Source organism: Solea solea, chromosome 13 (genome assembly GCF_958295425.1).
Source record: "Solea solea chromosome 13, fSolSol10.1, whole genome shotgun sequence".
NCBI classification, from domain to species: domain Eukaryota; kingdom Metazoa; phylum Chordata; class Actinopteri; order Pleuronectiformes; family Soleidae; genus Solea; species Solea solea.
Window position 1 is genome coordinate 27,674,407 of NC_081146.1, and position 20,716 is coordinate 27,695,122.

At 40.6% G+C, this 20,716-nt stretch overlaps 1 protein-coding gene across 3 annotated transcripts; it reads right to left on the reverse strand.

Annotated features, from left to right (window-relative positions):
- Positions 1–3,418: 3,418 nt before the first annotated feature.
- bag6 (BCL2 associated athanogene 6) lies at positions 3,419–20,681 on the reverse strand. 3 transcript variants are annotated; one of them, XM_058647349.1, is made up of 25 exons: positions 20,548–20,681; positions 19,904–19,991; positions 19,702–19,819; positions 19,378–19,589; positions 18,927–18,989; positions 17,519–17,641; positions 17,214–17,425; positions 16,901–17,033; positions 15,813–16,013; positions 14,028–14,118; positions 13,567–13,617; positions 11,709–12,055; positions 11,548–11,620; positions 11,091–11,428; positions 10,216–10,474; positions 9,958–10,127; positions 9,771–9,824; positions 8,785–8,893; positions 8,359–8,483; positions 6,798–6,932; positions 5,335–5,388; positions 5,020–5,244; positions 4,509–4,616; positions 4,284–4,430; positions 3,419–4,008 (listed from the first exon to the last, which is right to left on the reverse strand). In XM_058647349.1, exons 2-25 carry the CDS (start codon positions 19,982–19,984, stop codon positions 3,913–3,915), a joined length of 3,525 nt encoding a protein of 1,174 aa, XP_058503332.1. In that variant the 5' UTR covers positions 19,985–19,991; positions 20,548–20,681; the 3' UTR covers positions 3,419–3,912. The 3 variants fall into 3 exon arrangements, with proteins under 3 accessions (XP_058503332.1, XP_058503331.1, XP_058503330.1); XM_058647348.1 differs by having other exon boundaries at positions 11,091–11,425; positions 13,896–14,118; XM_058647347.1 differs by having other exon boundaries at positions 13,896–14,118.
- Positions 20,682–20,716: the final 35 nt, after the last annotated feature.

Consider the following 20,716-nt stretch of genomic DNA (forward strand, 5'->3'; position numbering starts at 1 on the left):
GACATACTATACCATGACTTTTTTGTCTAATTTTGGACGACATACTATCCTATGACTTTTCTGAGTGATTTTGGACGACATACTATACTATGACATTTTTGAGTGATTTTGGACGACATACTATACTATGACTTTTTTGTCTCATTTTGGACGACATACTATACTATGACTTTTTTGTCTCATTTTGGACGACATACTATACTATGACTTTTTTGTCTCATTTTGGACAACATACTATACTATGACTTTTTTGACTGATTTTGGATGGCATACTATACTATGACTTTTTTGACTGATTTTGGACGACATACTATACTATGACTTTTTTGAGTGACTTTGGACGACATACTATACTATGACTTTTTTGAGTGATTTTGGACGACATACTATACTATGACTTTTTTGACTGATTTTGGACGACATACTATACTATGACTTTTTTGTCTCATTTTGGACGACATACTATACTATGACTTTTTTGTCTCATTATGGACGACATACTATACTATGAAATTTTTATCACATTTTGGACGACATACTATACTATGACTTTTTTGAGTGATTTTGGACGACATGCTATACTATTACATTTTATCACATTTTGGACGACATACTATACTATGACTTTTTTGAGTGATTTTGGACGACATGCTATACTATGACTTTTTTGAGTGATTTTGGACGACAAACTATACTATGACATTTTTGGGTGACTTAGGACGACATACTATACTATGACTTTTTTGTCTCATTTTGGACGACATACTATACTATGTCTTTTTTGTCTAATTTTGGACGACATACTATCCTATGACTTTTCTGAGTGATTTTGGACGACATACTATACTATGACTTTTTTGAGTGATTTTGGACGACATACTATACTATGACTTTTTTGTCTCATTTTGGACGACATACTATACTATGACTTTTTTGTCTCATTTTGGACGACATACTATACTATGACTTTTTTGTCTCATTTTGGACGACATACTATACTATGACTTTTTTGTCTCTTTTTGGACGACATACTATACTATGAAATTTTTGGGTGACTTAGGACGACATACTATACTATGACTTTTTTGAGTGATTTTGGACGACATACTATACTATGACTTTTTTGACTGATTTTGGACGACATACTGTACTATGACTTTTTTGTCTCATTTTGGACGACATACTGTACTATGACTTTTTGTCTAATTTTGGACGACATACTATACTATGACTTTTTTGTCTAATTTTGGACGACATACTATACTATGACTTTTTTGTCTCATTTTGGACGACATACTGTACTATGACTTTTTTGTCTCATTTTGGACAACATACTATACTATGACTTTTTTGACTGATTTTGGACGACATACTATACTATGACATTTTTGAGTGATTTTGGACGACATACTATACTATGACATTTTTGGGTGACTTAGGACGACATACTATACTATGACTTTTTTGTCTAATTTTGGACGACATACTATACTATGACTTTTTTGTCTCATTATGGACGACATACTATACTATGACTTTTTTGTCTCATTTTGAACAACTTACTATACTATGACTTTTTTGTCTCATTATGGACGACATACTATACTATGACATTTTTATCACATTTTGGACGACATACTATACTATGAAATTTTTGGGTGACTTAGGACGCCTACTATACTATGACTTTTTTGAGTGATTTTGGACGACATACTATACTATGACTTTTTTGTCTCATTTTGGACGACATACTATACTATGACTTTTTTTGTCTCATCTTGGACGACATACTTCACTATGACATTTTTGAGGGATTTTGGACGACATACTATACTATGACATTTTTGGGTGATTTTGGACGACATACTATACTATGACTTTTTTGTCTCATTTTGGACCACATACTATACTATGACTTTTTTTACTTATTTTGGATGACATACTATACTATGACATTTTTTGTCTCATTTTGGACGACATACTATACTATGACTTTTTTTGTCTCATCTTGGACGACATACTTCACTATGACATTTTCGGGTGATTTTGGACGACATACTATACTTTGACATTTTTGGGTGATTTTGGACGACATACTATACTATGACTTTTTTGGGTGATTTTGGAAGACATACTATACTATGACATTTTTTGTCTCATTTGGACGACATACTATACTATGACTTTTTTGTCACATTTTGGACGACATACTATACTATGACATTTTTTGTCTCATTTTGGACGACATACTATACTATGACTTTTTTGTCACATTTTGGACGACATACTATACTATGACATTTTTTGTCTCATTTTGGACGACATACTATACTATGACTTTTTTGTCACATTTTGGACGACATACTATACTCTGACTTTTTTGTCTCATTTTGGACGACATACTATACTATGACATTTTTTGTCACATTTTGGACGACATACTATACTATGACTTTTTTGTCACATTTTGGACGACATACTATACTATGACATTTTTTGTCTCATTTTGGACGACATACTATACTATGACTTTTTTGTCACATTTTGGACGACATACTATACTCTGACTTTTTTGTCTCATTTTGGACGACATACTATACTATGACATTTTTTGTCTCATTTTGGACGACATACTATACTATGACTTTTTTGTCTCATTTTGGACGACACACTATACTTTGACATTTTTGGGTGATTTTGGACGACATACTATACTATGACTAGCATTTGAAAAGTCAAATATATTCACGTAGCAGTGATGATAGAAATGAGCATCATTTAATCAAGACGTTCACAGATTGTGTCCCAACACTTAAAGTGGACATTTATTATAGGAGTTGAATTGGCAGTGGGAATGAGAACAGCCAGAAAAACCTGATGACAAAGTGGAAAATTTGAATCCTCTCTTGAATCCTCTAAATGATGGGTCATCTTCCCGTAAAGTCCAAAGCTCAGCCTTTTGGCAGCAACTATCTCTTCTCTTTGTGGTACTCCTGCCGAATATTCTATAACCACGTATGACTATGTAGTGCCCCCTACAGGCATCTGAACTGAACACAGAGCCACTACTTTAAGTTACCAGATAGTTCCATTTGTTGGTGAGGCTATACAAGGTATGGACACATCTCACCACATAGACACATAGAACACCAGCGTCTCTCTTAACTCAATAATCTATATATCTATATATCTTACCTATGGAGAGTTTGTGTTGCTTTGTAAACCACTCACTCTCCATTAGTGTCATGTTGTTTTGTGTTTGACATAATTCTGAGGTATTTCCTTCACGTGGCCCCAATATTCTGTGATGATTTGCTTTGTTCCATTTACATTATTATGAAAGTGATGAAACTGTCACAGTGATCATCTTATAACAAGTCGTAAAGGTCACATACAGCAGGAAACAAATGCAATGGTGTGTTGTATCAAGGTTTTTATTAAGCTTACTGTACAGATCATCACATGAAAGTACACTCTTGCGCTTCATTGACAGAAAGGTTCAAGTCCACTAGGTCACGAGAACTAGATTCTTATTAACAAAGCAACACGGAGAGAAGGAAGCTAAAGAAATACACGTGTGTGTGTGTGTGTGTGTGCGTGTGTGTGCGTGTGCAGGCAGGATATCTAAAACTGATTCAAAGTCACCAGATTTAACTTCAGTCTAATACTATACCTGTTTATCAGGAACATTTTGTCAGTGAAGATTTGACCTAAATGAACTCAGAGTAATAAATAGGCGCTGGAGAAGCAGTCACATTTGCAGAAGGTTTAGTCAAGAGAGCTGCTCACTGCATGACAAAGGGACACAGATAGCGGGGACATTTGAGGACAGGAAGGGAAGTATAATGATGATCTAAAAAAAAAACAACACAGATGGAGACAGCTAGAGTGATCAGCCTCTCATCAGTCTCCTTACAAGTCTGATAAGAAGGCTCGATGTGAGTTAGGGAACTGCTGAGAGTTAAAATCCGGGTCTTCCCTCACTCGTTTCTTGATGTCGGCTTTAACCTGAGAGAAAGAGGGAAAAAGAGATTTGCATTAAAATCATACATTTCAAAGTCGAAAGTAGGGCTGTAAAGTTTAGGGGTTGATCGATACTGGTTTTTCAGGCCAGATATCGATTCACCAGCGCCCATGGCATCATATCCCGCTCCTCCTCCTCCTCCTCCTCCTTCCATTTATATTAACTGGTGGTAAAATTCTCACATTACCAGGAAATGCTTTCATTGTGTCTTACATGGAATTGAACCAAATGTAAGTTCTCAACATAAGGCCTCAGTTACCTGTTCTGCGTACGCCTCCTTGGTGTCCTCAGTCTCCAGATCGTCCTGCAGTCTCTCGGCAGAAGTCATGGGCCTCACTCCCGCTGTCCTCGCTGCTTGACTCACGGCATCAGAGAGGGAGAGGAGGCTCGCGCCACCCTGTCCCGTCTGGACACAAACACAAACAGTTCGAATACGGCGACACGGGTACGTCACGCGTGATCTGATTACATCTGATCTGATTACCTTTCTCCGTTTAGCTGGCATTCCTTGCAAATAGGCGTCAGACATCGGAGGCTGAGCTTTCATCTTCCTCTGAGTCATCATGTCGCACCTGATGATGGGCACCCACTCCTAACACCACACGCAGTAAACAAACAAACAAACAAACATGTGATGGTCACGATCGTTCAACGATTGACAGAGACTGCAGCAGCTTTGTATCGACTACGACTATTATGTTCTTATGTGGACATAATGTGAACTCAGTTTAACTTGTCACTCATTGAAGTGAAACACTGGAGAGCTTAGATACCTGATTGTTCTGTCACCAGCAGAATTGTTGTATCTTAAAAAGGACACTGCCTGTAGCTTTGACACTTCTCGTGCAGCCCAACTGAAAATGTTTCTCCAGTAGAAACAGTTTGGCTTAACCAGACTAACCAGAAACAGGTTGTAATGATGACCAGTTCTTTGCTTGCAGTGTCCTGGTTTTCAGATAAAGAAATACAATTTAAATGCCATTGTGGGCTCTTACAGGGGGAACAGCGGCCGCCCAGGCCTCTGACTCTCCGGCAGACTCCTCACTCCCTCCCTCAGCTCCTGCTGCTGCCATGTCGCCACCTAAAGGCACGGCGCCTCCTGAGGTGCCGAGGTCCCCGGGCAGCACTCTGGTCTCCCGTGGCGACGGCCTTGTGTCGTGTGATACGGACATGGCCTCCTCTGCTGTGGTTGCTGCAGCTGGTGAGTGGGTGTCTCCGATCTTTGGCAGAAGGGCAGAACAGAGCAATCAGGAAAGTCACATGTGACAGGGAGTTTGTTTGAAAGTATATCGAGGACACACGCTGCTCACCGTAGCATGTGCCCGTTCAGGCTCTTGTGTGGCGGCTGCAGACGACGGATCTCCCTGTGAAAGAATGTCATCCAATATTCATTAGCCATCGCAGACGCGCTGTCCACAGTAACAGGATATGTAAACACCATTAGATAAGAAGACTGCCGTCTTTGTATGTAACATGTTATTGACACATATTTATGAGTGTGCAGAAAACTGATCACATTTTCAAATTAGAAACTAAACAGACATAAAATGTAAATAAAACATTTTCTCTCTCGAGTGTAACTGTACACCTGAGGTTGTATGTGAAGCTTTCGTTGTCCAGTGTTAACTGCTAAGTGCCAATGAAACCGCAAAGACATTCAGCTCAATCAGAATTCAATGTCAAGGAGAAAAAGAAAGTTGTTAACATCCATTGTGCAAAGGCTTGGTCACCTCTGCTCTTAGGGACTTCCAACCTCAGGGCTCTGCATGTGCAGCAGTTCAGTCAGATACTGAGCTGCCTTCTACATGTCATTTAGCAGACGCTTCTATCCAAAGCGACTTACAATGGAATTGAGTACAATCAGTCAGGGGTGGAATCGAACTTGCGACCATGATGTCTTTCGCATACAGGGTACCGGTCTTAACCACTGAGCCACTCCGCCCCATGCCTTGAAAACAAAGTCTCTCCTAAAACACACTGGTAGCCAGTGGAGCGCGGCCAGTACAGGGGTGAGGAGATGAGCTGCAGTATTTGTGCTTAACGATACATCAGTGATTGAACTACATCATAAACGCTTGTTTTATGGCAAACGTGTGTCACTCCTTATTCTGACAAGAACCTATCAACACTCTTAATTTCATCAGAAACATGCAAGTAGACGTCCGCCATTACTTGTGTGAGAGATGGACGTGTAGCTTCAGCAAACAGGCATGACAACAACTATCATCATGGGCATCATGTGTTCACTCAGGGGTCGATAAAGATATAACAGCAGTTAGTTTAGGGCTGAAAATAAGACGGGAATGTGGATTACAAACTTTTATCCTCCTCCAAGGATAAAGTCAATCAATCTTTATTCATTAGGGACAATGCAGTGAGACACAGTGGACATAAAGTGCATGTGCGTTTGCACTAGCTGGGCTTTTCACAGATAAATGATAAAAGCCTTAAATATGAAGAAGCCACTGAAGCGTCTCTGTTCGTTCCTTTGACTTGGCTGAAAATAAACCTACAGAAGAAGAGTCTACACTCAGCAGCTGCAGGTAAAACCACAGCTAATTATGATGTTAAAATGCTATGAGCTAGTGGCCCAAGGAAATTGTCGATATATCCGTGTCATTAAAACCGTGTTATACAAGTTTATTATTTAATTTCATTCATTCATTCAACAGATACATGAAGGAAACACATATCAGAAGCGCTTCACACAGGAAGTCAGACTCTTACTTAAATAAGGTCTATACATTAAATACAATGTTTTTTGACCCATTACCTGTGAACGAACGATGTAGTTCTGGATCTGCTCGGGTGTGATGGGGATGTGCTCCAGAATGACCTGCAGCCTCATCGTCATCATGCTCGTCATCCAGTTGACCAGACTGGGACTGATGTCACTGGACATCCTGCGCTGGAGTCAGAAAAGAACAAACAACGTTTGCTTTAAAATACAACAAAGGTTGTGACTTCTTTAGGGCTGCAACAATTCATCCTTTATTAATAGACTCAATTAATCATGCACTATTTGTGTGGGGGGTTTTTTTATAATTAAAACAAGCTCTCAAGATTGTGTTCAACTTGATAAATGTGAATATGTTCTGGTTTCTTTGCTTCAAATAACAAAGAAATCATTAAAACTGAATAATTAGAGTTTAAAACATAATTTTGAGGTTTGTGAAACATTTTCTGGACAAAACAACTAATTGATTAATCAACAAAATAATCAACAGATGAATCAATTATGAGAATAATCGTAAGATGCAGCCGCCAGAGTCACATCTGGCAGACATGCCACATGGTGATAATGCACAGATACCAGTATCAGGTCTCAGGGCCGATGCTGCCCTCGTGTACACCAATACAATACTTTAACATGAATGTAACCTGTGCTCTGCTAGACTGTCAGAAGAGAAAAGCAGCTCCTTCAACACAAGTGATGTCTCATGCTCCCTGAACCACTCTTTCACAATTTGAGCCTGATGAATCCTGGCATTGTCATCTTGGAATATGCCCATGTCATCAGGGAAGAGAAAAATGCATTGATGGAATAATCTGGTCATTCATTATATTCAGGTAGTCAGCTGACCTCATTCTTTGGGCACATGATGTTGCTGAACCTAGACCTGACCAACTGCAGCAACCCCTTACCTGTTTGCTTTGTTAAATCCAGATGGCCAGGCAGTGTATGATAATATAAAGGAGAGTTATTGTGTAAAGACATCTACTTGAACAGATCTAGAGGATGAAAAACTCAAAATGCTTAACAGTGTGTTGTATATGTTTATAGTTTGTTAAGGTTCTGGTTATTAGGGTTTTAATGACAACTGAGACTGGACATGTTTGATTAAAATCAGGCCGCTAGCCTAAAAGCCTTAAAGCCGGCTGCTTTCATTTTGTTTTGATATGAGCTTTTATTTGACCTGAATGTGAACACCGACCACAGTTACAAAAAAGTCACTAGATGGCGCCCACGATGACTTTGTTTATACTTAAAGCTCGTTCCCAACCGAGTGGTGAAGTGTTAGGACAACACTTGTTGATTGTCAACAATCAAAGAACTTCTTGTCTACAGTATATTAAGAATATGTTTACTGCTTTATCTTGTTGTTAGACAAACAGGAAAGCCTGAAAATGAAGTCATTCACAAACAAAAGTCACCTCCTAGAAAAATAAGGTTAAGAAATAAAGGTTTATCTATTTATTGTTACTGTTCGTCTGAGTGTCCTATAGAAATTTGATGTATTATCATTGTTATTATTATTATTATTATTATTATTATTATTATTATTATTATTAACATCATTATCATTATTATTATAAATATAAAAAGTACTTACAATCCGGTGGTTGATGACTGCAGTGAGAGCTCTCTGGTCTCCTCTCAGGCAGTGCAGGTTGAGGCCGAGACACTCAAACAGTGCCTGGTTACACATCTGCAGCAACCTGGGCCCAAATGATTCATCTGGAATAGAGAAAGTAGGATTACAAAATCCTTCATAATCTAGTGCCATATATGGTGCAGACACTTTGAAGTCCATCCATTTTCTACTGCTTAATCCTCCACAGGAGGGTAGTGGGGGGTGCTGAGCTGACATAGGGCAATAGGCGGGGAACAGTTGCCAGTCCATCGCAGGGCCACAAACTTTGACGTCAAACTTGTTTATTCTTCTCATTTGAATCACAGATTTATTCCTCATATAATAATTTAACAAAACACAAAAAACATTGGTACATAGAGTTAAGAAAAAAAAAAAAACATTTACCTGTGCAATGCAAAATGTGTGTGGCAATGCGAGTCAGCTGCTGTCTGAAGAAAGCCATGTTGGTCTGAGTGATATCAACACCGTCCAGCACCGTGACAGACGACTCTCTCTGAGGGTGTTTAAAAGGAGCCATTACAATTCATCTCACAACACAGATATCAAATAATCTATGGAATCAAAGAATTTGACACATTAGTACTGACTGCACTATTCCATAATCTATACACTCTATGTTGAAATATAATCTTCTGATACAGCTATGACATTATGTTAAGAATATGTTTGCCGCTCGATCTCGCTGTGAGACATCCTGCTCACTCTCCCACACCAAAGTCCACAGAGAAAAAGTTTAGACTCATACTTTATTAAAGTTCTACCTCATGTTCATGCTGGCAGCCATGCTGACTCCTGGTGCAGGGGCCACACTTAGACCAGTGAGCGCTGACTATAGGTCAGAGCTTCATTCAACCACACATCAAAAACCTGAACTATCCCTTTAACTACATTAAAGGTGAATTTAAATGACTTGCTGAACATTATTATTATTATTATTATTATAATAATAATAATAATAATAATAATAATAATAATGATGATGATGATGATAATAACAATAACAACCTCATATTTATAGGCAATTTCATTGTTTCTAAAACTAGTAAATATGCTTCACTTCACATTAAAAATCCAAAGAAATAAACCAGACATTATCTGAAATAAAAGTGTATATAAGTGTATTTTAAGATCATGTAATACAGATCATAAACACTAGGTATTTTATTTTAGAGTGTAGTCAGTCTCCTTTGAGAAACACAAACATCTCATAAGAACAATCAGTTATATTATTTATAAGCCATATACCCAAATATTGATTTGATCTTTATCTTTATTTTTTATCGAGCGATATAAAAAAAGAATACGATTTTTTTTCGCCCAGCCCTAGTTTCTTATTTTAACGGGGTGAGGACTGGACATGTAGGACTTACAAAGCTCTCAGTAATGTACTCCTCCAGTTCGTTGACAAGACTTTCAGCAGCTTCCTGCACAAGAGAATGACAGTGAACAAAAGGAGAGGACAACAAAAAACAAAACTCTTACTAGCCAATCATAGCATTTAAGGTTGGGTAACCCATATCTGAGGGTGTGAGACTCATAAAAATGAATTTGAATTACAGCAATATTCACGTCGGTCGGCTCTCTGCCACTGAGGTAGTTCTGGGTAAAGAACTGAGACAACTGAGGCTGGATCCGACCCAGAGGCTGGTGCTGACCATGAAGCAGCATCACCAGGTCTGACATGGTGAAGGTCTGGCACACCAACATCAGCAACTCCCCAAAAAACCCTGGGAACCAAAATGAATTAATTAATTAATTAAAGTGGGTTAAGGTGAATAAGAAAAGCTCCTTGACTAATGCAGTGGTGTTCTTTACCAGTAGGATCCTCAGGACTGATGAAGATGTTGGTTGCCTGCGAGAGCCTCTGCATAAACTGAGCGATGCTCTCCGTGTCATTCTGGGCTTGGCCCAGGGAGCCCATCATGGTGCTGAGGACACCACGGACGATACCCGTGAACAACTCGGGATTAAGGGCTTCAGCTGCTGCAGAGGGGTTAGCAGTCGGGTTGGGTCCTGTACCGGGAGCTGGAGTCGTTCCAGCGGGAGGAGGCGGTGGAGTAAAGACGGGCTGGGCCTAGAAATGAAATGAGGATTTGTTAAAGGGAATCATTTTGTTTCCTTAAAATATAAGTGATTTTAAACAAACACACACATGGAGAGACTGGAAATCCTAAATTGATGTAGTGTCAATTTAGAACGAGCTTGAGAGTGAAGTGAGTGGTGACTATACTACTATTCCAAATGGAAATGCTTTAAAAAAATTTTTTTAAAAAACTACTGTACAGAACCATTCCCTTCGGTGGAAACACAGCTTACCCAGTTAATTTAAATATAATATACATTTAAAATGTATTATATTTTTAATTTTCATTTTTTTTTTTTAAATACAGAACTGTGCAAAAGTCTTAGGACACCACCAGCTTTGTTGTTTTCCCGTCTGTCAAATTATGTGATCGTTGACATTTGGAATGGAGTGATGTGTTGTGTTGAGTAAATGACTTTGGTTTGAGATCAACATCATTTTGAGGATTGAAGAACACATTTATTGACATTTTATGTGTATAATTGTTTCTTAAAGCACTTAATTGTGTTGTGCTTAATGTGTATAATGAGGAATTGTTTGAAAATGTGTGCCATGCATGGCAGTTGAATAGGAAAGGCATTTTACCTAACCTAACATTAACACTGACCTGCTGCATGAATTCACTCACTCCCTGAATAAAGGCAGGGACACCAGATGTGGTGACAGTAATAGAGGGGGCTCCACCGGGACCAGTACCAGCCGCACCAGCAACCCCCAGGAGAGAACCCAGGAGCTGACTGAGGTCTGGAGGCACCTCCTGGGACTGGGGCTCAGAGGGGTTGGTCTCAGGTTGGCCCGGTGCACTTGTAGTGTTTGCAGTGGGAGGTGGTGTTGGTCCAGAGGTGGCGAAAGAAAAGGATGAAGAGGAGGACGAGGAGGTCCGAGAGGAGGAGGAAAAAGAGGAAGAGGACGTGGATGTGGAGGATGAAGAGGATCCGAGACCTGCTGCGGAGAAAAAACAGAAAGCCATGATTCATTTCTTTTACAGGGTTAATTTATGGTTGTTTTATTACATTTGAAAACTGCTGCTAACATAAAAAATAAACATAAATTCAACGGCTCACCGATTTGTCCTGGCATTAGAAGTTGTCCTACTAGTCCACTAATCATTTGGTTGAGAGCAGCGGGGTTGAAAGGCTGTGGAAAGTATTTTTTATTTGGTCATATGTTGACAATTGACGTGAAAAAAGCAAACCCGAATCATAAACCAAACTCTAAAACAAACCTGTCCTGGCTGCTGGCCTGGCATGGCAGCCCTCACATTAATTGTGGTTCCTCGGGTACCAAAAGCTGGAGGGGGGATATTTGGGGCAAAAGGAGGCCGGGTGAACACAACTCTGGCCTGGGGGCCAGTGTGGGGTGGTGGTGGGGGGGCCGTGGGGGTGGTGGTGGGCGTGTTAGGACCCGTGGTGGCAGTTGAGGAGTTGGCAGTGGAGTTGTAGCCGGGTGGGGTGGGCTGGGGTGGAACTGGCTGGCCAGTTGCGGCAGCGGTGGCGGCACTGGTAGCCACAGCAGAGGCATACTGGCTGATCTGCTGCATGAGATTCCGCATGAAGTCGGGGGGGAGTGCACCTGAGAGCAGGAACAGAGCAGTGAGTTAGAACATCATTTACTACCCGCAGAAAGACAGATTTTTAATTGTGAAGAAATTCTGATCATCACAAAACCTATCATCAGTTAATAATCATGTCCATCATCATTAACTACAGAGACCTGGCGGACTTAGTTTGTAAGAAAGATAATCGCCAGTTCGGCAGTAATTTGGCTTTTTTTTCGCCATATTTAAATGAGACCATGTCTTTTCCATGAAATGCGGTCTCACCTCAGAAGTCATTCACCCAGAAGTTTGCTTAACTGTCATCATCACCAGCTGACAATTACATTACAGGAGCATTCTCCAAATCCACTGAATATAAAGGTATGATGCCGTTTTACACGGTGGAAAAACTTCATTCAAAGGACAGATTTATGCTCATTGTCCTGTCTGTATGCTGAGCCACGTCAAAGAAGAGTTTCTGTTACGACAGACAATCAACTTTTTCTGATCCAGTGTTGTCATTTCTCACAGATGCAGAAGAAGATGACTGCGTAAAACTCAGGACACACACGAAGCGTACAACGTGTGAAATAGGTCAATGTTGTTTTAAATTCATTTGTCTTATAATTCCGCTTGTATTTTGAGATCCAAATCACGTTTCTTAATATAATTTGATCATCGGTCCATCCATCGGTCTACCGCTTCATCCTCCACAGGAGGGTAGCAGGGCTGCTGTGCCAATCTCAGCTGACAGTTTGCCAGTCCATCGCAGGGCCACACAACCATTCACTCTCACATTCACACCTATGGTCAATTTATAGTGACTAATTTATAATTTGATCATAATAATTATGATATAATTTGATTATAATACTAATTTAATACAGACGACATGGTGCACCAGGTAAGATGGGCGGGTTGGGGGAAAATATTTGAACTGGATTTTTCGACCACTTTTCTGTGATGTAAAATCTTGTGGATTTTCTTTTTTTCCTGTTTCTTGTTCTGATCGTGTTTGAATTGATTAAACTAACAATTTACAATTGACCAGAAGCGGCCACATATTTGGCACCCACGTCTTTTAGTGTAATGCTTTGTTTTTAAATATTTATATAAACAGTAAGCCTAGTGCTGGTTGTAGGACAGGCAAACATTTATGTTGTTAATTTATTTTACAGGATTTTCCCACGCTTTGGAGCTCAATGGCTTTTAAATGGCAGGACATCACTGACATACTTGTCTTCCTGGCTAAGAACGCAGCCAAATTACACAAATTCTTATTTAAATTTTGGGTGAGAAGTTCAATTGAAAAGGTCCAGTTCTTCAACTATATTGACTATTGTATACAGACAAGAAGAATTAAAGAAGTGAACAACATATTATCCTTTCAGTCCTGTTAGATTTCTAGTCCACTAGATATTTGGATATTGCCCAAGCCTACAACAGATTCATCGAAAATAATCGTTATTTGCAGCGCTGAAATACAATTACAAGACTTTGTGAATTAAAATGTGATTTGCAAAATGAACCAAACAGTGGCCTTTACCTGGTTGTCCAGGTATTTGCTGACCAGCTGCTGCAGGGTTTGCTCCTGGGCCTGCACACACAACATAAAGGGCTTGAACTCTTTTGTACAATACTAACATACATGCCAGCATATTACTCTCTATAGAAGTGCATTTGGAGTGACAGAGTGATCAATCAAGAAACAGAGGATAAACCGTCGTATGAGATTCAAGGCAATAAATCAGACAATTCCAATTATTGAATGCTATCAGTCAGTTAATGCTTGTGACAGCAGTGCCACCCAGCATTAACCCAAAACCGGCTTAGAAGATTGAGCATTCAATCAGTGGCGGGTAGGGGACAACACACCGTCCGTGTTCATCTGCATCATGACCACCGGGACTGCCTGGTGGCTGATCCTGATGACCCGGGGGCCGGCCTGTCCCTGTCCTGCCTGCTGATTAGACGGGGAAGTCTGTGGGGGAGAGGTCTGTCCCTGACCTGCCTGCTCTGGCTGGCTGGCCGACTGAGTGGTAGGGGCTTGTCCCTCAGTGCTGTTGGCCGCAACAGTCACTGTGGCACCCAGGTTCATCTGGTGGAGGAGATACAATCACAGTTAGCCTGGTAAAGATGAGGTCCATGTTAAAGCTTGAGTCTGAAACACTTCAAGCCATTTGTTATACCTCACAGCCATCAGCGAATATAGATGTGTGGGGGGAAAAAAATTGAAAACCACTGTAGCAGGTGTTTGGAAAAGGTTGCAACAGAGCACCAGATGTCATGTGTCACTCAGTTTGTTCACAGCACTATCATGGCAGGAAAAACGTTTGTCCTCAGTGATCCAAACACAGACAGTATTAAGTATGATTGTTCACACCTGTGACCACATGACATTGGATATGGCTTATCCGCCTGTTTGTCACATGCACACTGACATCATGTCTGTTCACGAGAACCAAATGATGTTCTTAAGGTATCTGATTGTATGGATGTTTCTGCTATCAGAGTGTCTGTGTATGGCAGCAGTTGCACTAGATTTTTTGGATGTCACCAGTTCTTAATTTTCTAAAGCAATCCCGCAACAACAGGGCTAAGCTTTCAGGCACAGAACTTTATTCAATGCTTTACTTTTGGACAGCAGAGGGAGGCCACGAAAACAATGCAACGGGATGTCTCGGCAAAGAATGATGCATACAGAATTAGACAATCCCAATTAAAAGTGAATAAACTATTTACAAGAAATTAAAAAGTGAACTCAGCTGACCATCTGTAGCCTGCCCTCAGTGCCCTAGATTAACTTAAACCTTCCTCCTTCTCTGCCGGGACTCACTTCAGTGTAATCAAAGGCATCAAGGGAGACTGCCGCACTCGATACTGGTATTACCAGCGCCATTTTGGGCCAGAGTCTTAAAGTCTGGGAACATTGACTTTCATCTGCTCCTTTTGCACCAGCGGCAAAGCTGCACCTCTCTGTGATGCGTAAAGTCACAGACACGCCAAGGCATCCAGTTCATAGCTTTTCAATAAGTCAGCACCTGGATAGCGAGAGGCATTTAACACTGTGTCGAGGTCGGAGATGATGCCCAAATGCTCTGAGGGGAATCTTCTCCTCAATGTACTCCGTGTGCAAAGTGGAGAATGCTCGCGCATCTACGTGTGTGACTGTGATGTAGAACTTGCTGTTGTTGTGTCAAGGTAGTAATCCCTGACAGGCACAACACTGGCAGGATCGTATTTAATTGTACAGGATCACGGCTGTCTGTGCCACTGTTTACAAGTCGTTATTGACGGTGTTGTGTGAAGTATCTCAAGTTACGGTTGATCACCCTCTGTGTTCAATCTGTCAAAATGACGGACAGCCTTCACATTTTTTATGTGACCCCTGGTGTCTGGACAAGAGACAGAAATAAGGCGAGGAAATAAAGAGTCAGGCGGAGCTTGAGTAAATCAAACCACTAATCATGACGCAGCAACATGAAATAACATGATCCATTTGAAAAAAGGGAAACTATGTGTTGATTAGTGTTAATATTGTGCTGGTGGTGGTTATAATAAATTATGACATATGAGCACATCAACAGAGGAATCTCTAATCCTTCCTGGGGACGGATTGCATTGATGCAAATCCTCAAACCACCTGTGAATGTGGTTTCTGTGATGAGACCTTAGGACGGATTACGAATGGATGTCATTTATTTAACATATTTATTAATGCTATTGGGACAAGCATTTGACTAACACATTATGGACTAAAACCCCAAACCTGATATGTTTGTGCTCACTTACTTGCACTGGTATGTGGTGATGTACAGCTCCAGGCACAGAAACCGGGGTAGAATAGTGGGAAAAGGGTCGAACCACATGTAAGTGGCGGGGCACGGGGCTCATGAGGTTCAGTCGCAGATCACTGAGGGCCACAAGGGCATTTCCAAGGAGACGGAGACACTCCATTGTTAGGACAAGGGTCCGCTGGTCCTCCTCTCTCTCCTGTTGCAGAAAATAAACTAAGGTCTAAATTATCTAAATTACATTTTTGGCCAAAACAATTTATACACAGTTAATAACAAATAAATAAGGATATCTTAAATACAAGATATATGTATACTGTTTTAAAAAACAGAACACTTTGATGAAGTATTTAGCATAACTTACACTTAAACAATAGCAGCTAACTCTAAAACCTAAATGGGTTGTCCTACTGTTTTATGTTAGAAATTAGGCCACATTAATCCAAGACATGCATGAGCATTACACACACATGTGAGAGTTCAACTTTTTGAAGCTTGCTAATGATATCATTCCCTTTTAAATGTCAAAGATCACAATTTTACAGACATGAAATCATATTTGTGCATTAGCAAAGCCACTCCCAAAGGAAAAACAGCAGTGTTTTTTTAGCATGGCAACAATCCCAGGCACACTGCTAATGCAGTGGTAGCTGATAAAGCAGATAAAACACTGACAGTCACGGACTGAGCAACACAGTGTCAGGGCCTGAATATTATAGAGGCAGTATGTGATTAGCTGGACACAGAAATAAATAAAAGACTAAAGCCTAAATATAAAGACAGACTCTGGGAAGTGCAGAAGGAAGTCTGGTATCATTTGCCATAAGATTACTTACTGTAGTATTATTATTATTATCGTTGTTAATTATTGTTCTTGTTGTTGCAATGATTACATTATATTAGCGCACATATTTGCGGTATTTTCTGGATGTACAAGGATTAACAAGGAGACTGAAAATACTGACGCTCATTAAAACTTTGCTAAAACTGGAAAGCTACTGGTGGCCTAATACTGTATAGTATTGTATTTCAGGTATTTGACTTAAGACCCAGAGATTGTAAATATGTGACTGTTGGAAATCTTACTGCATTGTTAGTGTATTCTGCAGTAGTGGCTGCCTCCAGTACAGTGTGAGCTCTCTGGATGAATGGCTGAAGTCTCTCCTCTACCCTCCGTAGCTCAGACAACATCTCGGTCAGCTCAGTTGGACTGGGATGACTACAGGACAAAAAGAATAAAGAGCAGTCACAATGAAACAGACTCCAATGGCTTTTTGTCGAAACAGTTAGTGTTCCTATTAAGTTCACTTGACATAAAGGGTGTAGAGTGAAATTAAATCACTCTACACCAGAGCTGCTTGTAGAAGTTCTCACAAAATTGAATGAAAAGATGTCTTACTTGGGTGGAGGATGGGGTGTCGGTCCCTCAGACTGTCCAGTAGTGGCATGTGGAGGTGGGGGAGTTGTTGGAGGGGGGGAGGTGTCCATGGGCTGGGAAGAAGGAGAAGGAGTAGAGGTGGTAGAAGAAGAGGAGGGAGGAGGGGGGGCGACAGCAGCAGCACCACCAGCAGACGTTGTTTCTGTTTGGGTGGTAGAGTCACTCGGCCGAGCCTAAAAACAAGATAGCAGACACATTTGTTACTAATATGGCAGCCATTTCGCTTGAGCTTTGATAATGGAATAATATGAAAGTTGAGCTGTTACCTCCATTCGCTGGATTACATCATTCACGTCCCTCAGCAGGTTTTCAGCCAGCACCAGCCTCAGCCTCGGCTCACTCTGCATTGGCTGGTCCATATCAATGTGAACATTCACAGAACCATTGCTCTGACACAGAAGAGGTGACAAATCACTATACAGTAAAGTCAAGAGAGAATAATGAGTAACCATTGGCAGCTCATTGGCAGATGATAGCTGGATACTAGCTCTTCTAAACGTAAAGTGGAACCCTAATTTATGTCATTTGGTAAAAATGACTGTTCCGTGTTTAAAATATCTGCACAATCAGTGAACATAGACGGTGTAAACATGCACAGAATGACTCTGTGTGGACACAAATGCCATGTTTCCATCGAGCTGAGCGATTTGGTTCGGTAAAGTACGGTACGTATCGCAGAGTAAAATGGTACAGTGAGGTCAGGGCTACCCACGACAGTGAGCTGATAAGACAGAAAAACATCACTCTATTTTTTTTCCAACCGTCTTTCTCTTCAGTGTAGCAGTGTATTATCATATAAAGCTTGAAATCTTGTAGAGACAAACAAAAAGAAAAAAAGGGGGGAAAAGTTGCTGGATGTCCTCCATTGTTGTCTGTTGTCACGTTCAAGGTACAACGTCATGCTACATATCTCACTGATGCTGCCATCAGCCAAGCCATGCCGTACTTTACCAAACTGAACTGTACCGTACCATGATGGAAACACAGCCTGGTATAGGTAAGGCCCTGGTATACTTCCGCACACATGCCGTGCGCTGAAGTGCGCATCACATATCGCGGACCCTGGTATACTCGCAACGGTAAGGTCCTGTACTACGGGTGGGTGGCGGCACAAGACTGAACGCTGGGAATAGGATGCATTTATACCAAAGAAGAAGAGAAGTGAGAGTGTGAATTGCTCTCTGAGATGAATAAAGTATCTATCTATCTATCTATCTATCTATCTATCTATCTATCTATCTATCTATCTATCTATCTATCTATCTATCTCTCTCTCTATCTATCTATCTATCTAGAGAACAATGCTACAGCTCCCTCGGACACATCTGGTTCGAGTGGCTCACAGCTGAAAGGTCTGTCGGGGTGTCAGCCAGTTTGAGGGTTGCCAGATCGAGGCTCGGATGACTACCCGTGGCGACTACTTCTTCTGATGTCGAAATGTGCTTGGTGAGCTGGGCTTAATACTCCACCTACTGGTGGGGCGTGTTGTGCGGAAGTATACCAGGGAATACCAAGTCACTTTGGACGCTCTTCTGATTCTCTGGCCAGTCTAGTCTAATTTAGTGTGAGCTCATGTGAGAACAAATTTTCAGATAATACACAGTGAGTAAATGGATGAGTGTCCTGCCTCCTACATGCTCAAGACAGGCTCCACCCCCCCCTGTGGTATCTTACCCCAGTGCTGGTTGTGACTCTAGCATTTCTGGCATTTTCTCCCACCATCTGCTGGACTGACATCTTAACAAAATAATTTACACACTTTCAGAATCAACAGTAAACACACAAGACAAACTGTCTGTATTGCTCATGACTAGTGGTCAACTGATAATCAGCCTGGCCCGATTATTGGGGGCCAATATTAGGAAAGTTTGACTATTATCAGTATTGGTGATTTATTTTAAAATAAAACACAAATATTCTTTATTCTTTTATATAAAAAAAAAAGAATAAAAGGCTTTGTGTTGGAATTTTCATTTTTATTTCCAGTGTAAATGCATATTGGTTCCATACATTGGTTATTGGCCTCATTAACTAGTAATAATCAATATTGGCCCTGAAAAACCAATATGAGTTGACCCCTTTTCGTGACTGTCATGAAATGATTCAGTTCACAAAGCAGACATACCTGTATCTGCTGTGGGTCCATGATGTTGACAGGAAGGTTGAAGGTGCCCAGCATTACATAGCTGTTAGCATTACGATCATGTGGAGGCACTTGGGATGTTCCTTGAGAGGAAGAGGAGGGCCCACTTTCAGCTGAAGTGCCTCCTGACCCTGAGCCAGGCTGCGAAGGAGGAGGAGCCCGCTCCACAAGATGTATCACCTTGCCACCCACATCTTGAACAAGAGAGAATTACAGTTACATATGCGCACATAAAAATGACATCTCGTTGCCACACTTTAATCTCTCTTTAATGTTGAGACAAATCACAATTCATTAGGTACTTACTGTAGTCAGCCAGAGTCCTTTCATCCTGTAGCACTCTGCCTTGGTAGATCAGCCTCTGTTTGTCTACAGGGATACCCACTGAAGGTGCAATGTGCTCCTTGAACTCCTTCACTGTCAACTACAAAAGATGGTCGAATAGACTTTAGTCAAACTGACTGAAAATGAGAAAGTGATTATGTTGAGTATGTATTAATGAGTTTACCTGAGCACCAACAGTGAAGGTCCTGCTTTGGGAGTCTAATGTTTTGACTGTCACCTCTATGTCTGCAGTTTGTTCCTCCATGGTGTTCCTGGTGGAAATATGTATGAAATTATATAATTGTGTCCTCCTAGTCACAAATAGCAGCTAATTACGTATTAGGATTTCTTTTGTTATTATTTATTAACACAAATGTAATGATAATTTGACAACTCGATCTCGTTTTTACCCTCTCACTGTTGTCAACCTTCCACTGCTTTTTTTGGTAAATGGTAGGACGGCGTTTTCTTCATAGAATTGCAGCCAAATGACGCTTCTGTTTAGTTTTTTGTTTATACAAATTGACCTCACTAATCCCAAACCGCAATTACAGTAATCTGCCAATCGGTTCGCGTTAGTCCTATTAAGTTAGTGAACCTACGTGTAGATATTTTAAACAAAATTAAAATTAAAATTTCTTGTGCGTTCATCTGATAGCATTCGCCTGCCAGTTGTACTTTCCGCTTGATTGCTATCAGGAGTTAGCTTAGCTTAACTTGAAAGGCATGAAGGCGTTCGCAAAGAAGGCTAAGATACCAAAGCTAATGCTAATCAAAGTACACGTCATAGACAACACAGTCGTTACTTCCCGTCAGAGTTTCGCGTACCTTAAAGTCGCCAAATTCTTTCAGCTTATCCAGTGTATGCAGCTGCTTCGTATCACTTAAGAAGACGTAGTCATTCACTTCCTAGTGTAGCTCTAGTACTTGCCACAAGCTACTAGGTAGCACTACGGATGTGACGTCAAGACAACACCGGAACCGCTGTGCAGGGTAA